The 19057-nt window shown below is 37.5% G+C and overlaps 1 protein-coding gene across 3 annotated transcripts in view; it reads left to right on the top strand.

The window, feature by feature from the left end:
- The first annotated feature begins 279 nt into the window (after window positions 1–279).
- LOC139760661 (ADP-ribosylation factor GTPase-activating protein 1-like) overlaps window positions 280–19057 on the top strand; it is a 65415-nt gene continuing 46637 nt past the window's right edge. The window contains exons 1-9 of one of the 3 annotated variants that reach the window (XM_071684152.1): window positions 280–303; window positions 1549–1644; window positions 3262–3429; window positions 3630–3743; window positions 4381–4492; window positions 4953–5118; window positions 5559–5673; window positions 7406–7516; window positions 12023–12082. In XM_071684152.1, coding sequence (XP_071540253.1) covers window positions 1585–1644; window positions 3262–3429; window positions 3630–3743; window positions 4381–4492; window positions 4953–5118; window positions 5559–5673; window positions 7406–7516; window positions 12023–12082 — 906 coding nt within the window. In that variant the 5' untranslated portion in view covers window positions 280–303; window positions 1549–1584. Of the gene's footprint in view, window positions 304–1548; window positions 1645–3261; window positions 3430–3629; window positions 3744–4380; window positions 4493–4952; window positions 5119–5558; window positions 5674–7405; window positions 7517–12022; window positions 12083–19057 lie in introns of those variants that run through there. The other 2 variants (XM_071684150.1, XM_071684151.1) reach the window with 2 other exon arrangements.

The raw sequence follows: 19057 nt of genomic DNA, 5'->3' as shown, positions 1-19057 counted from the left end.
TGAAATTATATAAGAAACGAGCATTTAAAGAGATGTTTGAATACGAAATAATATAGCCAAACTCTTATCTACATTCAAGAAGAATGAAAGATAACAGTTCGTGAGGTAGTCATAGTAGAATCTGGACTTTGCATATCAAGTTGAAGTATACGAACGATAAAAACGTGACAGTTACGAACACGTGGTATAATCTCTGTCCATCACCAATAAGTGAAAGAGTTGAAGGTGAAAGTGGGTTTAAAGTAACGAAATATACAAGAAAGTGCAACTGAGGTACATTCGTATTAAGTCCATATCGTAAACGTAAGTCACATGTAAAGGATGTTGCCGGTGTTGTGTGTCAGGAAGTGAGCCATCCTCGTGTGTATCACAAAGATCAAAGGAGCTTCTGGAGAAATTTCGCCAACTGTTTGTTGATTGAGGAAACCTATTGATACCTCTGAATCATGAGTATCAAATATTAATCATAGATTTCCTTGAAGAATTTGCCATAACAGATTCTGGTTTGTTTTACAAGTGAAGAAGGGAATAAAGTAGTGGTGTCTTGCAGTAAAAGTTAACGTTAATCTTTGCTTGGAATGGTGTAGAGTAGAGCAGTTATCTACCGAGTAAGAGATACAAGTAACGCTGTCTAGAAGATCTAAACTTATTCAACTTAAGTAAAGGCTTCTTGATATAAACTCATAAGATCAACATTCTTCATCTTAGCGACGTAAATTAGATTTTGATTGCATAAACTGTTATTCTGGTATGTATCTGGTACTATCCGAATATATCCGGGATTTGTCGTCCCATTAGTTCTATTGAGCATTACATGCACGGCAATTTCAATAACAAAAATGAAAATCCTATTGGATTCGATATATATATATATATATATATATATATATATATATATATATATATATATATATATATATATATATGGACTTAATACAAACAAACATGGCCTAATCATACCTCGGATGGATAGAAAAATTGAGGAAAAGATTGATATCAGTATGAGCTCTTCAGGAGTTCGTACACCTGATTCTGTCAGCTGGATCAAATATATGGAAGGAAACGAATTCAATAGCTTCTCTGTTCGAGAATGAATATGATGAAAAAGAAAAGGCAAAGCTACCCTAAGAAATCCAGATGTACCCTAGAATTATTTCACCCTTTTATGTAGAACAAAGTTCCACTATCTGTAACCAGCCCTTTGACATGATTTTTATCGACATCAATGTTCATATCAGCGCGCTCCTAAAGGTAAAAAATGATAACTCCCGTACGTGTAGGGTAATTCTCAGGTAGCAGACGGCCTCATACCCCTGGTCTTTGACTCAGGTACATGACGTAAACAAACAAATCAAAATCTATTTTACCGAAGAAAATTTTAATGTTTGCTGTCATATTGTGGAATACATATTGCAATTAGAGAATATTTAAAGTAATTTGTAATACACTAATTAATTCTAGGATGAGATATTATTGAGAAAAATGACAGTTCTTACGTAAGATGTAAAGTGAGATCACCAGCTGACAGTAAACAATCTGTGTTGGCAGGTTGTGAATGTCCCGGGGCTTCGTCCTTCTGTCAAAATGGCCAGCCCTAGAACAAGACGTGTCCTGGCAGAAATTAAACCCAAAGATGAAAATAGTGTGAGTAAAGATGGAGATCTTACTAAGTTACCAATAGAGCACAGAGTAACTGTTACTTTTGTGGTTAAAGTATGTCACAACCTTGAGGTCATGGCCAAAAAATTCAGGATTTCCTTGAAACATATGTTGTAAGTTGCATTCGTCTTGAAATTATTTGAAACGTAGAGATAACGCACACGAAATGTAGAGAAGATTGGTGGATGTGTTCAACTTTTTTATGCAAGTTAGAGCCTTTGTCAAAAGTTCCATCACGACAAAAGTCTTCAATGGTAATGAAACTTGAACGAGAGGAACGTGGAAGAAAGAGAGGGAAGAAGAATGATTCAAGTAATTGTTAAAATTCCAATTTAGAGCTCTTTGGAATTAACTTTGAATTATCACTTATTCAGATTTTGTCAGTATATCTATTGTGTGAAGTAATAAGCATGACTTAAATGATTATTTGGTAAAATAAAACTAATTACGAGGCACTAATAAGTTTGAAGAGAGTGATTGTTACTTGTAATGAAAATGTATTATGTAATCCATCTCGGTGGTAGCTTAAAGATCAAGGTTATCCTTTGTACAACACTTTGAATTTTCAGATATTCATAAAAGCGATCAGAGGACAGCTTTATCATTCCTAATATGTGTTGAACAAAGTTACTTCTACATTGTCTCACCAGTAATAAACTCATGCTGCTCCAGTGTGATAAAAGAAGATATGCTTCTGCAAGTGCACGGCCATGTCCTTGCTAATATACCTGGTTAGGTCTGACTTTAGGCATTTGAGAATATACAAACTTGATGAATGATTATTTCATCCCCCATAATTCTTTTTTCTTTTTGCTGTCATCTTACTTGTGCTGCTGCAACTTGATCCACTTAACACGGTTAGTGCACTTTAATCCTTTGGCTGCATTTTGCCATTACACTTGTCTGCTTACCAACCTGCAATGTGCCAAGAATGGCAAAAATTTTAGTAGTAATGATTTTACTCCTCTGATATATGATTTCATATCATATTCATAGGTGTCACTTGCAGCGTAACAATATTTCTGAAAAAAATACCATACATAACATTCACCTATAAATTGATGAAGGGAGTATAATTGCTTCATAAGGGCAGGGAACCATATGGAAATAGCAACTATTGAAGTCAGTTTTACAATATACAATTTCTCATATATTAGAGTTCATACTTTGGATGAAAATAAGGTTATTTTTCACTGATTATGTAAATAATGTTTTGTGTGTGCAAATCATGTGTAAGTGCTTGTGAGAGGGGATGTTTAACGTTGAAAATATTGCATTACATAGTCACATTATTTTGATATACTGTTGAGTGTTCAGTGATTAGTTACTAACAATGACCAGAATAATTTTTCTTGTCCAAGTGTACCGAAATAGGGTTCGTGTTTCTTTCATGTCAAACATGACTAAATGAGGCATGAGTAGAGGAATAGAAAATGTTTCCCCATGCATAATCATTTTCTAGAAGTATGACAGATGAAGCTGAGCAGAGCTTTTTCTGTAATGATTCATTCATCTTTTCCTGACACTAACTCACTAAGGTGGGGAAAGTAAGCAGGAATAATATAAATGCATACGATTCTAAACATTCTCTTTTTCCAACAGCAATGCTTTGAGTGTGGGGCTCACAACCCTCAGTGGGCATCAGTTACATACGGCATTTGGATATGCCTAGAGTGCTCAGGGAAACACCGTGGCTTGGGGGTACACTTATCTTTTGTGCGATCAGTTACAATGGACAAGTGGAAGGACGGTGAGCTAGAGAAGATGAAGGTGAGTAATGATAATGGAGCTAACAATATGATTTCAATATGAAACTATTTTTTTCCATGCTTTGTTGCGAGAATTGTGAGTGGATGAGATGAAAATTTCCATAGATTGCACCACAAATTATGAAGATTGTACAATAAATAAAAGATCTTGCTTCATTGTCCTTGTTGGTTGTGCCTAATGGTTTGATTAACAAATTACAGATGGGAGGAAATAGGAAAGCAAAGGAGTTCTTGATGAGTCAGAGTGATTATGACCACCATGCACCTATGCAGCAGAAGTACAACACAAAGGCAGCTGCTCTCTATAGGGATAAGGTAAGCATGTTAGTGGATTTGCATACTATAGTTTTTATGAATGATACTGCTCTAAACTGGGGTTCCTTTTTGGTTCTTTCATTTTTTGTCCCATACTTTATATTTGAAACTTGAAATGCTCAGTGGATGTCTTCCAAGTTTTTTCTTTAGTGACCATTTTGGGGCACCTTTAGATTCAGTCTCATTCAGATTGTTGTAAATAAAGAATGGAAATTTAAAACATCTGTGAAATCATTACTAGAATCCTGTTCAAGTGTTTATGTGCTTCTGTTTTGGTAAGGGTGTCACTTTGCACTGTACTATTATGTGGTCTTATCTGAAGTGATCTTTTTACAAGAAAATGTCATCATGAAAAGTTTTTGAATTTTTCACCTTGCTTTAGTGTTCTATTTTTGCCTGAATAGTTAGAAACAGTATTTACTTTTATTGGATTGAAAATTTCCTTGGATTAGGAGTCAGGCTGCCATCAGTTGTGAACTTACTGATTAGTTTAAATTCTGTACTATATTTTATTAGTTATTATCTGTTGCCTAAACTTGACATATGACTTTTCTGTCATGTTGCAGAAATGAAATTGTTTTGGGTAAAAATAATGTAAATCTTGTTCTAATGCTGATTGATCATATCTTTACCACAGATGACAGTGCTGTCACAGGGTAAATCATGGAGCATAGAAACCTCAGCAGCACAGAACCACCGCTCAACGGCTCTTCCAAAGTCTACCTCAGCACCTGCCTTCAAGTCACCAGGTATCCCTTTAGAAGTATTTGGATTGTAATATGTCTGACTGAAATGTACAACTTTCTACAGTCATTTCTGTCATGGCTACCTATAGCATACAATTTTCAGTAAAGTCCTATCTACTTACACCATGTGTTATGAATCTTCTTTGCTACATTTGACATATTTGAGATACCATATGGTACCTGCAACTCTAGCTAGTCTTCATGAGAAAACCACTCCTTGTTGATAGTTTGACTTGTTTATCTCTTGGAAAGGTTATTAGCGTATGTGTGTGTGTGTGTGTATTATTCATACATTATTTCTAGTACAGAAAGAAAACTTTTACCTCGTTCTTTGCAGTTTTTTCTGTGTCTTTCTTGCACTTGTCCTGCCTTACAAGAACTATATATGGTAAAATTTAAAAACTTGATGTGACTTTTAACTTCCCATTTAAGAATAGCTGCATTTCAGTCATATGTTTTGCAGGGCAGAACACTTATGCTTCCACTGGTAATGGTTATGATGGCTACAGTGGCAGTGGTTATCAAGACTATCAGAGGGGCTATCAAGGCAGCTACCAAGATCCCAGCATCAAGAACCAAACGGAAGCATTCTTCTCCAGAATACAAAATGAAAATGCTTCTCGACCAGAGTGAGTCTGTTTCTTTATGTCAACTCTGTAGTATGGCAAAAACTGATATAACTTCAGTTCACTGTCTCTTGCCCAGAGTGAAATTCATCCTTAGAATCTTCATACTTGATGCTATAACTCTTGCCAGTTTCAAAGAATTTTGTCAAGCTTGTATCACATTTGTAACGGTGCTTTTTCAGACTTTTATCAGCTAATGGTACATGATTTGTGTGGGCAATTTTTCAGAGAAGTATAGCTTGCTCAAAATGTAGGTTGTTTTCCAGAGTTGTTTAGTATCCCTTGCATTTATGAAGTAGCACCAGGAATAGAATAATGGCCTTTTCAGTGTGTATCTGAAACTGGTGCAGCTAAAGCTTTTTTTAGTTTAAGCTATTTATACAGTATGATGTCAACAACTCTTACTAAGTCTTTTGTATAGCAACAACTTTACTCTTTCACAGCCACCTTCCGCCGTCTCAAGGAGGACGTTATTCAGGCTTTGGCAATTGCCCCAATCCACCTCCAAAGAGTTCCTCCACAGAGCTCTTTGACACTGCTCTGTCATCTCTGTCTTCAGTAAGTGTTGTTGTACATGTAGTTTATACTAGTGCCTCTAAAGCTTTTAACCCATCCACTGCAGCATATATGTCTAATTTTTTCTGTTTGATATGGTTGGGGCATATATGTTTCATATTTGTTTAGTCAAGTGCTTCTACCTTGAGGCAAAAAAGTGCAACCACTGATGCTTGTTGTGGCATCCCATGCATTGTTCTCAGTTGGGATAGCCTAACTTTTTTTTCCATAAACTTGCCAGGCTATGTGGAGATGTCACAGAACTTGTATTGAATGTGTGTATTCTCATGCAATAACAGCTGAGTATGTAACACTTATAAAAGATAATAGATATTAGTGGCAAGAATCATAAGTAATCATATTTGTATGTAACAAAAATGCCCCCGGAAATACCACACATTTCTTTACGTATGGCTGAAAGCATTCCTGGCACATCTTATATGCTTGACAGCAAAGCAGCTTAAAGACTGTTTAACATACATAAACATTGTTTCGCCAGATTGAACTGTATATCGTATTTTTCAGAAAATTAAGTTTTAGCTCACCATAGTAACAAACTTAGAGATATAATTTTTAGCATATTTTAGAATATCCAATGCACAGGGAGTACAGTTGACACTGCATTAGGACTGCTGCAGTGAATTAGTTAAGATATTGTGGATGTAAAAGAATTTTTTCGGACTTGATGTTAAAAATAACCTCATTCATTAATCTTCTTTTTATTTTGTATTTGTATATATATTACATAGGATGTACACAGAAAACAGATAACAAGACCTATTGGTCTTTTATGAGCTTATCTGGTGGAGGCCAGTGTAAGTGTCCTAAAATCTTGATCCATTTATATGGAGACAAGATAGTAAAGCAGAAGTTAAGGATTTGTTTATCATTCATATCAGGTACCAATTGCTGTTGTGAGGTTGTTAGGGGTGGTGAGAACATTAAGCTGCACTGAGAATCTCATTACTATGTATGATAGGTTCTCCAACTGTAGCATTATTGAGAAATCAGGCTGGAAGGACTTTTACCATAAAATGGTGGAATTCAAGTCAGTTGATGTTTTAGTAAACTATTTTTCTCTGTACGATAATACATTAATATTCAGTACAGTCGGTATATTTATAGCTTCTTTAAATGTATGAATCTGTAGTCTGTGATAACTGTTGTAGACACAGTTCAGTAAATTAGAAAAACCTAAAATTTTTACACAAATATACATAGGTGTTGTTAATAGCTAGGATGTGTAAGGGAACAAGTCTGGTGCTGGGTGAGAATCTAGCATCCATAACTATTACGCCATCTTTATCCACTAAACAGTGTAATTCCAGCTTAGCCTTAGCTCTGTTTTACCAGTCATTTCCTGAAATGTTTTCATCCAGTATATTTTATGGTTAGGTTAGTTCTTTTATGTATTACTTGTTTGTAACATAACTTATTCATTTATTGTCCTAAAGCTTCTTTTGTTTCATCTGTTTATTCTCCTATTTTTGTTTGATGAATGTATCATCACTAAATGATTGGTTATGGCATTTGAATTTTCTCTTCTGTAGCCTGGAATTCCCAGTAATATGGTTTAAGGTTCCCAGTTAGTCTGACTGTGTTTTATACTATAGATTGATGATGCTGTGGTTTAATTTGAATACAGTTAACAATTGGCTGAGTGTTATTTATAAGTTTATCCAGTTGTAAGAATTGGATCCCTGATTGACCTTTTATGATGTATATTACCAATCAGGGTTGGTCGATGCTTTCTTTGGGTGCCACCAAAGTTGTGGGGAAGGCTGTGGAATGCACGAATATAGCTACAGAGAAGGCTACAGAGTATGGCCAAACTATCTCAGAGAAGGTAAAAATCCATTCTATGATTCTTGCCGTATTCTTAATGTGATTGTTTTTTTTTTTTTGTGTTTTTTTTCCAAAAGAAGGAACAGAGAAGAGGGCCAGGTGAGGATATTCCCTCAAAGACCCAGTCCTCTGTTCTTAACGCTACCTCGCTATCGCGGGAAATGGCGAATAGTATGAAAGAAAGAAAGATTGTTTTTATATTTGATTGCCATTTCTCATGCTAGTAAGGTAGCACCAGGAACAGACAAAGAAAGGCCACGTCCACTCACATGCCCTAGTTCAGTCCATTGATAGCATGTCAACCCCAGTGTACCGCATCGTTCCAATTCACTCCTTCGCATGCACACCTTTCACTGTACTGCATGTTCAGGAGGCCGTGATCACTCAAATTTTTTTTCACTCATCCTTTTATCTTCACTTTGGTCCCCCTGTTCTCCTTGTTCCCCCTACTTTAGATACATATATCCTCCTTGTCAACCTTTCCTTGTTCATTCTCTCCATATGACCAAACCATTTCAGCACACTGTTTTTGCACCATACCTATCTTGTACCTTTCATTACTTATTCGATCAAACCTCCTCACACTTCATATTGTCAAACGTTTCATTTCCAACACACCAACCCTCCTTTGTACAATCTTATCTGTAGCCTATGCCTCACATCAGTATAATGATATTAGGACTACTCTCCCTTCAGATATATTCATTTTTGCCCTTCCAGATAACAGTCTCTCTCTCCACACATTTTTTAGAGCTCTCAGAACCTGCACCTGCTTACCCACCCTATGATTCACTTCCACTTCCATGGTTCCATTTGCTGCTATATCCATTCCGAGGTATCTAAAACATTTCACTGCCTCCAGTTTTTTCCATTCAAACTCACTCATCAAATTAACCTCTCCCTTAGCTTAGCTAAACCTAATTACCTTGCTTTTATTCATATTTACTTTCAGCTTCCTCCTTTCACATGCCCCTCCAAGCTCAGTCACCAACTTCTGCAGTTTCACACTTGAATCTGTCACCAGTACTGTATTGTTAGCAGACAACAAGTGGCTCACTTCCCAGACCCTCTCATCCCCTACAGACTAAATACTGGCCCCTCTCTCCAAGACTTGCATTTACCTCCCCACCACCCCATCCATAAACATTTTAACAACCATGGTGACATCACACACCCTTTTTGCAGACCAACCTTCACTTGGAACCATTCACTTTCTCCTCTTCCTACTCATATAGATACCTTACACCCTTGACAACTTCTCACTGCCGCTCACAGCTTTGCTTCCACACCGTATATTCTTTAAACCTTCCACAAGGCATCTCTATCAACCTTATAATATTCTTTCTCCAGATACATAAATGCCACATATAAAGCTATTTGTTTCTCTAAGTATTTATCACAAACATTCTTCAAAGCAAACACCTGATCCATACATCTTGCACCACTTCTGAAACCTCATTGTTCCTCCCCAATCTGATGCTCTATATATGCCTTCACTCTGTCAGTCACTACGCTCCCATACAGCTTACCAGGTACACTCAACAAAGTTATACCTCTATAGTATGAACACTCACCTTTATTCCCCTTGCCTTTAAACAGTGGCATTGCTTTATACAGTGGCATTGCTTCTTTAAGCCTAGCATTGCAGAATCTTGCAGCTCGTATAAATGAAGGCTCAATTGACCAACAGCTTTATTTTCCCTTCTGTGGGGAGAGGTCCCTAAAGGTATGTAAAGAAGTATGTGCTATAGAGTATATTAAAGTTGGCATGCACATAACATAGACTATGTATAAAAGTCTTTAGTGTCACCTGGAGATATGGGCATGAATACTTTTAGTTGATATTTAGTATAAAATTTCTTTATCCTTATTTTCCTTCATGTTTTTTTCACTGTTTTTAGCATTGGGTTAAAGATAGGTTTGAATCATTATGATGCCATCTTTGCCAAAATGTACAGCGATAGCTATCAGGTTTTACCTTTTATTGTATATCAGAATACAAGAGTAATATAAGATGTAACTGATTTTGCTCATTCCTAGCAGTTTCTAAAACCTGGCTAAAGAACTGGTAGATTATCAAGATTGTGTGGTTTGCATAAATGCTAGTGTGCATATGATGGTCAGTTTTGAACATTTTCTTATTGATCATTAGATATTAAGTTCAAAGTTGACATTTAGATGACTTCCCTAGTATTTCATGGTATATCATATCATTATAATATACTAATATGAAATGAAATCAAATTAGAACATTTGTGAAAGAAGATTGATATCCTCAGATTAGCAAAATCAGCTATTTTAGGTATACTTATATCTCTCGTGAGATGGACAAATGAAATCAAATATGATTTACAAATATGAAAGAATCATGTAACTAAACACTGATATGATTAGAAGTGTGTTCTTAAGATGTATATATCCCTCTCTTATTATACAGGAAGGAACGGGGATTTGGATCTCCCATTCCATAGCATTGACAGGTTTACAAAGCAATCCCAATTTTAATGTTATGATCCTTATCCAAGTCCTCTGTGTAAAACTGGTCCAAGAGGCTTGACTTGATGCATGTTAGCTGAGAGAATCATGAGCCTGCTACTGCAGTGCTCATTGGTTTCTGCCTTTGGTGGGCTCAGCACTGTTGTGCTCCTAATTCCTAAATTTTATTGCCTAAGTGCATGGGAAATCATCTCTAAAACAATTGAAATTCCGGGTCAGCCAGCCATGCAAGTGCATTGCCATGTGATAGACAGAAAGCAGATTTTTGGGCCTAATGTCAAACTGGTCATTCTCACTGAACATCCCATTATGTACCCTCCTCAGTAGTTCTGCATTTATAAGAAAAATTTTTAAGGGCTAGTATATTGTTTTGGCGATACTGAAAAAAATGGATTCATCAATATGATTCAGGTTGATTGTTAAGTCAGTATGTTAATCACACAAATGATAGGCAGTCTACAGGAACATGAGGATCAGATTGTGTCTTTCTTATTTTAGTGTTGTTGATGTTTGTTATTTCTTGGATGGATACATAACGGAAAATGTTGAGCTTCAGTTTGTTAATATTTTTTTCTTAGTTTTATAAAAGTAAGTACCTGTGAGAGAAAGGTCTCAGAATTTAGATTAGCCTCACACAAATTGGAAAACTAAGGACCCTGTCTAATATAATTATTTGGTTTTGGCTGATCTGGTCCTTGTGTGAGCATATACCTGGTATTTTTGCATTTTAAAAGTCCATCATGTCATATCAATACAGCAATGCATAATCCAAGAACCACTAATTTCCTATTTTGAATTATATCGTTGAATGCCACATTGTGATACTTTCCCACAAGGAAGTGCTAGGAAATAGACCATAAAACCTCTTGTTTTTCATGAAACCTTTATTTCATAGTATTTAGGTAGCTGAATATGGATGTGAAAATCATTCTAACCTACCTAATTTAGATCTTAGGTTTTTGGTGCATCTGATTCTGTTGTACATATGAGTTAGAACTGATGTTGAATAACATGATTGTGTTGTCATTCTGCATTTAAGTGTGCTGTGTAATTAGATAGCTTGTGATAACAGAACTGGGGAAGTGTTGTTGAATGGCAGAATTTTTGAGGATTTTTCCTTATATTTTATGCATGCTGGGGCACATTAAGACAGAAATAATAAATTAGAAAATTGTGTAAAAGAAATGGAACTTATAATAACATAAATATTAGAAAAAAGTAGTTTGTAGCATTGAATAATTGCACTTGAATTGCATACTTAGTATGTTATGTAGGTGTTCTCAAGTAACATTTAGAGATTAAGGTTTTCCATTCTTTTTTGATATAGCCCTTTAGATATTAAAAAAGGAGTTTAATCTGTATCATATTTATTGACAAGTTTGCTCTGACGTGAAATAAATGAAATCCATAAAGTGAAAAGAAGTTTGTAAAAACTGTGAAAAGGTAGAACTAAACACTAGATTGTGAAATAGTACGTTTTTTTTTTTTTGCTAACATAGCAGCAGCTGTGCACTCACAACCCCAGCTCTGTCACTTCCATACATACATATGTTAGGGATATTTTATGACTTACATTGTTTGTTTTTTGGTATGTATAAACATGGTTTCCACCCATTTATTTATTCTTTGCCTGAGAAGTTTTTTAGGATCTTGAAGTTCTGTTATTTGATATGTTATTAGTAAATAGTATTGCATATACCATGCATTTGAATTGGTTGTGTAGAGGTTAGCGTTACCAACTAAGAATCTCACTCAGGCTTACTTGGTTTCAAATCCTGAACAGGAAAGTCAGCTTGTTGCCATCCCAGGGAAACCAAGTAGCACCTGAGTTTTAGAAGTTGATATCTTGGTCTTGTAAAACAAAATAGATGGATATCACATAGTCATCCAAGGTAATGTTTATGGCATCTGGAAATAATAAGATATATGTACTGCTTGTTATCATGGATGCTAGCAAGTTTAAAGCATGTTGATGTTGTGATGCTGATCTTGTTGGTGTTGTTGATACCAGGTCCGTGAAGGCAGGCTGATGGAAGAGATCTCATCCCAGGCCAGTGCCATTGGTTCTAAGGTTAGTAGACAAGAGTTCTATATTTTTGGCATATATATATATATATATATATATATATATATATATATATATATATATATATATATATATATATATTTTTTTTTTTTTATTTCTTATTATACTTTGTCGCTGTCTCCCGCGTTTGCGAGGTAGCGCAAGGAAACAGACGAAAGAAATGGCCCAATCCCACCCATACACATGTATATACATACGTCCACACACGCAAATATACATACCTACACAGCTTTCCATGGTTTACCCCATACGCTTCACATGCCTTGATTCAATCCACCGACAGCACGTCAACCCCGGTATACCACATCGCTCCAATTCACTCTATTCCTTGCCCTCCTTTCACCCTCCTGCATGTTCAGGCCCCGATCACACAAAATCTTTTTCACTCCATCTTTCCACCTCCAATTTGGTCTCCCTCTTCTCTTCGTTCCCTCCACCTCCGACACATATATCCTCTCGATCAATCTTTCCTCACTCATTCTCTCCATGTGCCCAAACCACTTCAAAACACCCTCTTCTGCTCTCTCAACCACGCTCTTTTTATTTCCACACATCTCTCTTACCCTTACGTTACTCACTCGATCAAACCACCTCACACCACACATTGTCCTCAAACATCTCATTTCCAGCACATCCATCCTCCTGCGCACAACTCTATCCATAGCCCATGCCTCGCAACCATACAACATTGTTGGAACCACTATTCCTTCAAACATACCCATTTTTGCTTTCTGAGATAATGTTCTCGACTTCCACACATTCTTCAAGGCCCCCAGAATTTTCGCCCCCTCCCCACCCTATGATCCACTTCCGCTTCCATGGTTCCATCCGCTGCCAGATCCACTCCCAGATATCTAAAACACTTCACTTCCTCCAGTTTTTCTCCATTCAAACTCACCTCCCAATTGACTTGACCCTCAACCCTACTGTACCTAATAACCTTGCTCTTATTCACATTTACTCTTAACTTTCTTCTTCCACACACTTTACCAAACTCAGTCACCAGCTTCTGCAGTTTCTCACATGAATCAGCCACCAGCGCTGTATCATCAGCGAACAACAACTGACTCACTTCCCAAGCTCTCTCATCCCCAACAGACTTCATACTTGCCCCTCTTTCCAAAACTCTTGCATTTACCTCCCTAACAACCCCATCCATAAACAAATTAAACAACCATGGAGACATCACACACCCCTACCGCAGACCTACATTCACTGAGAACCAATCACTTTCCTCTCTTCCTACACGTACACATGCCTTACATCCTCGATAAAAACTTTTCACTGCTTCTAACAACTTTCCTCCCACACCATATATTCTTAATACCTTCCACAGAGCATCTCTATCAACTCTATCATATGCCTTCTCCAGATCCATAAATGCTACATACAAATCCATTTGCTTTTCTAAGTATTTCTCAAGTACATTCTTCAAAGCAAACACCTGATCCACACATCCTCTACCACTTCTGAAACCACACTGCTCTTCCCCAATCTGATGCTCTGTACATGCCTTCACCCTCTCAATCAATACCCTCCCATATAATTTACCAGGAATACTCAACAAACTTATACCTCTGTAATTTGAGCACTCACTCTTATCCCCTTTGCCTTTGTACAATGGCACTATGCACGCATTCCGCTAATCCTCAGGCACCTCACCATGAGTCATATTTATTTATTTATTATACTTTGTCGCTGTCTCCCGCGTTTGCAAGGTAGCGCAAGGAAACAGACGAAAGAAATGGCCCAACCCCCCCCCATACACATGTATATACATACGTCCACACACGCAAATATACATACCTACACAGCTTTCCATGGTTTACCCCAGACGCTTCACATGCCTTGCTTCAATCCACTGACAGCACGTCAACCCCGGTATACCACATCGCTCCAATTCACTCTATTCCTTGCCCTCCTTTCACCCTCCTGCATGTTCAGGCCCCGATCACACAAAATCTTTTTCACTCCATCTTTCCACCTCCAATTTGGTCTCCCTCTTCTCCTTGTTCCCTCCACCTCCGACACATATATCCTCTTGGTCAATCTTTCCTCACTCATCTCTCCATGTGCCCAAACCACTTCAAAACACCCTCTTCTGCTCTCTCAACCACGCTCTTTTTATTTCCACACATCTCTCTTACCCTTACGTTACTCACTCGATCAAACCACCTCACACCACACATTGTCCTCAAACATCTCATTTCCAGCACATCCATCCTCCTGCGCACAACTCTATCCATAGCCCACGCCTCGCAACCATACAACATCGTTGGAACCACTATTCCTTCAAACATACCCATTTTTGCTTTCCGAGATAATGTTCTCGACTTCCACACATTCTTCAAGGCCCCCAGGATTTTCGCCCCCTCCCCCACCCTATGATCCACTTCCGCTTCCATGGTTCCATCCGCTGCCAGATCCACTCCCAGATATCTAAAACACTTCACTTCCTCCAGTTTTTCTCCATTCAAACTCACCTCCCAATTGACTTGACCCTCAACCCTACTGTACCTAATAACCTTGCTCTTATTCACATTTACTCTTAACTTTCTTCTTCCACACACTTTTCCAAACTCAGTCACCAGCTTCTGCAGTTTCTCACATGAATCAGCCACCAGCGCTGTATCATCAGCGAACAACAACTGACTCACTTCCCAAGCTCTCTCATCCCCAACAGACTTCTCTATCAACTCTATCATATGCCTTCTCCAGATCCATAAATGCTACATACAAATCCATTTGCTTTTCTAAGTATTTCTCACATACATTCTTCAAAGCAAACACCTGATCCACACATCCTCTACCACTTCTGAAACCGCACTGCTCTTCCCCAATCTGATGCTCTGTACATGCCTTCACCCTCTCAATCAATACCCTCCCATATAATTTACCAGGAATACTCAACAAACTTATACCTCTGTAATTTGAGCACTCACTCTTATCCCCTTTGCCTTTGTACAATGGCACTATGCACGCATTCCGCATGTAAGTAGGAGAGATGGCCAGAGAGCGTTATTGGATTACGTGTTAATTGACAGGCGTGCGAAAGAGAGACTTTTGGATGTTAATGTGCTGAGAGGTGCAACTGGAGGGATGTCTGATCATTATCTTGTGGAGGCTAAGGTGAAGATTAGTATGGGTTTTCAGAAAAGAGGAGTGAATGTTGGGGTGAAGAAGGTGGTGAGAGTAAGTGAGCTTGGGAAGGAGACCTGTGTAGGGAAGTACCAGGAGAGACTGTGCACAGAATGGAAAAAGGTGAGAACAATGGAAGTAAGGGGAGTGGGGGAGGAATGGGATGTATTTAGGGAATCAGTGATGGATTGCGCAAAAGATGCTTGTGGCATGAGAAGAGTGGGAGGTGGGCTGTTTAGAAAGGGTAGTGAGTGGTGGGATGAAGAAGTAAGAGTATTAGTGAAAGAGAAGAGAGAGGCATTTGGACGATTTTTGCAGGGAAAAAATGCAATTGAGTGGGAGAAGTATAAAAGAAAGAGACAGGAGGTCAAGAGAAAGGTGCAAGAGGTGAAAAAAAGGGCAAATGAGAGTTGGGGTGAGAGACTATCAGTAAATTTTAGGGAGAATAAAAAGATGTTCTGGAAGGAGGTAAATAGGGTGCGTAAGACAAGGGAGCAAATGGGAACTTCAGTGAAGGGCGTAAATGGGGAGGTGATAACAAGTAGCGGTGATGTGAGAAGGAGATGGAATGAGTATTTTGAAGGTTTGTTGAATGTGTCTGATGACAGAGTGGCAGATATAGGGTGTTTTGGTCGAGGTGGTGTGCAAAGTGAGAGGGTTAGGGAAAATGATTTGGTAAACAGAGAAGAGGTAGTAAAAGCTTTGCGGAAGATGAAAGCCGGCAAGGCAGCAGGTTTGGATGGTATTGCAGTGGAATTTATTAAGAAAGGGGGTGACTGTATTGTTGACTGGTTGGTAAGGTTATTTAATGTATGTATGACTCATATATATATATATATATATATATATATATATAGCCCTCTTTTCTTAACGCTACCTTGCTAACACGGGAAATGGCGAATAGTATGAAAGAAAGAAAGATATATATAATGTTTTGTAAGGCCTGGATGTGGAAAGGGAGCTGTGGTTTCAGTGCATTACACATGACAGCTAGAGGCTGAATGTAAACAAATGTGGCCTTTGTTGTCTTTCCTAGCACTACCTCACGCACATGTGGGGGGAGGGGGGTTGTCATTTCATGTGTGGCAGGGTGGCAACAGGAATGAATAAGGGCAGATGGTATGAATATGTGCGTGTGTGGACGTGTATGTATATACATGTGTGTGTGGGTGGGTTGGGCTATTCTTTTGTCTGTTTTCTTGCGCTACCTCGCTAATGTGGGAGACGGCGACAAAGTATAATAAGTGAATAAATAAATATATTTATTTTATTCATGCATGTACAGAGAAATTATAGTACTGTTGAGAAGGAAACCTTAGCTTTGATTTTGAGTTTACAAAACTTTCATGTCTACTTAAGAGGGTTAGGAAAACCCATTTCAGTTTTTATGGATCTTAATCCTCTTGTGTTTTTGTACAATATGAAGAATGCTAAGCAGTGGCTAATGTGTTAGATACTTGTTACAATGGCATGATTTAGTCATCCTACATGTAAGAGGGTAAGATAATAATGTAGCAGAAGCATTCAGCCTCTGCAAACACTGCACTAGACATGCCCTCTGCCAGTGGCATGTTATAGGTGAGGCACTGAAGGCAAGAAGTGGCACTAGAGTTTACTAGTTATGGAGATTATGAGAATCATAGTTGTATGCCCTGAATTGCACTTTTTTTTTGTAAGATCAGGGTGAAGTTCTGAGCTGAGATTTAAATATGTATGTAATTAGATCATAAACCCATAGTGTCACAAAAGATTGTCATAGAATTAATAGAAACATGAATGTTGCCTTTGAATTCAGTCAAATATCTGTTGATCCTCTGTTGAGTATTTATTGTGTAAAGGATGTTTTCAAAATAGTACTGCTTAAAACTGGTTATTATTGGTTAATCTTTTAATCCATTCATAGTCACATTGTTTCATCACAACAGTATTTTTTAGAACTTACTTGATTTTAAACAAATCAAGATCATTTCACTTACAATCACTGTTCAGAAATGAAGGGGAACATATAATATTACAAAACATATATGGCTGTAATAGTAGTGTTGTTCTTGTGGTGTTCCTGATCCTATACATTCCTCAGTCACTTTCTGGCCTCACTACAACTGTTACTGCTCTTGCTGGAGTTCAGTGGTCACAACAAGAATCTGTTGAAGAGAAGACAGAGGTGAGACAATGTAGGCTGAGGCATTTATTTGAGGTAGTTTGCATAAGGAGTATCATTGTAGGTATATGTTGTTGATCATTTGATGACTGCAGAACAGTTGAATATGTTACTTCAGTGACTTTTTCATGACCTATAAGTAAATGTTTTTGTGATTGTAGCACTGTTTTGAGTAGGTTACCTTGATGGAGTTGATAACATTTATTAATGCATTGATTAGTGGTTGCAGTGCTATTTTGTACAGTACCTTTGTTGATTTGTTTGTATTGATGGGTAAATTGAATGATTTCAGTCTTACTGTATTAGTTGTTGTAAGTTTATGTATTTCTAGAATTAACAAGTACATTGGTTGATGGATGCATTATTATCTGAATAATTCAGTAGAGCTGATTGATAGTTAGTGGCCTCATTGCTACATAGAATGATAATTCATAGCCATAGTGAGACTACAGAGTACCCCTTAGTAATTAGCCCATTATGTAAATACTTAGGTCGGTAGTCACAACTTATGTATCCCAGGTAGATAGGGGAACAGGTGTTTGTCCCTTGCCTTTCTTCAGTTTATGCATTTAAAGTTTAGCTGTAAAAGTTTGTTGGTTTTCATTATTTTGTAAAAGTTTAATGGTTTTCATTATTTTGACCTCGAAGTAATAGTTGTTTACAGATCAAAATAACATTTTCATACTAAATATTACTGGTGTTTTTGAAAAATGATATAAGAAATGTCTAGTTGCCATAGATCAAGGGGTAGTATTGAAGACTCTTGAGGGAAATTTTTGGCTTTGTTTGGTGGTAAAGAAAATATTGATAGCTAGGGTGAGGTAAACTTTCTCCCCACTTCCTTAGATAATGGCCACAGTGGTATTTGGTACATGAATGAAATGTATGAAACATTTCACGTTTAGTTTATGCTTGCAGTGTCACTGTCATAAAATATTTGTCTTCCCATTAGCAAATCTTGGCATAGGAGACTTCTAGCATTTTGTTCATTTTTTTATTTCTGAAATGTCAGACTCAGATACTTGAGGTGGTATTGTTTTGATTGTTGATAACTGTTACTAGTGTGTTCTTTGTATTTTTGTTTTGAATTCAGCAACCGTTTCATTCTCAAGTGATGAATAACAAAAAAAAGATGTGTTCTGATAAAGACAAAGAAAGAAAAAGAAAAAAAAAAAATATATATATGTATATCCCAGATATCTAAAACACTTTACTTCCTCCAGTTTTTCTCCATTCAAACTTACCTCCCAGTTGACTTGACCCTCAACCCTACTGTACCTAATAACCTTGCTCTTATTCACATTTACTCTTAACTTTCTTCTTTCACACACTTTACCAAACTCAGTCACCAGCTTCTGCAGTTTCTCACATGAATCAGCCACCAGCGCTGTATCATCAGCGAACAACAACTGAATCACTTCCCAAGCTCTCTCATCCACAACAGACTTCATACTTGCCCCTCTCTCCAAAACCTTTGCATTCACCTCCCTAACAACCCCATGCATAAACAAATTAAACAACCATGGAGACATCACACACCCCTGCCGCAAACCTACATTCACTGTAAACCAATCACTTTCCTTTCTTCCTACACGTACGCATGCCTTACATCCTCGATAAAAACTTTTCACTGCTTCTAACAACTTGCCTCCCACACCATA

Source organism: Panulirus ornatus, chromosome 37, assembly GCF_036320965.1.
Source record: "Panulirus ornatus isolate Po-2019 chromosome 37, ASM3632096v1, whole genome shotgun sequence".
Taxonomy (NCBI): Eukaryota; Metazoa; Arthropoda; class Malacostraca; order Decapoda; family Palinuridae; genus Panulirus; species Panulirus ornatus.
Note: the sequence above shows the minus strand (reverse complement) of the source record. Positions and strands in the feature narration are given on the sequence as shown.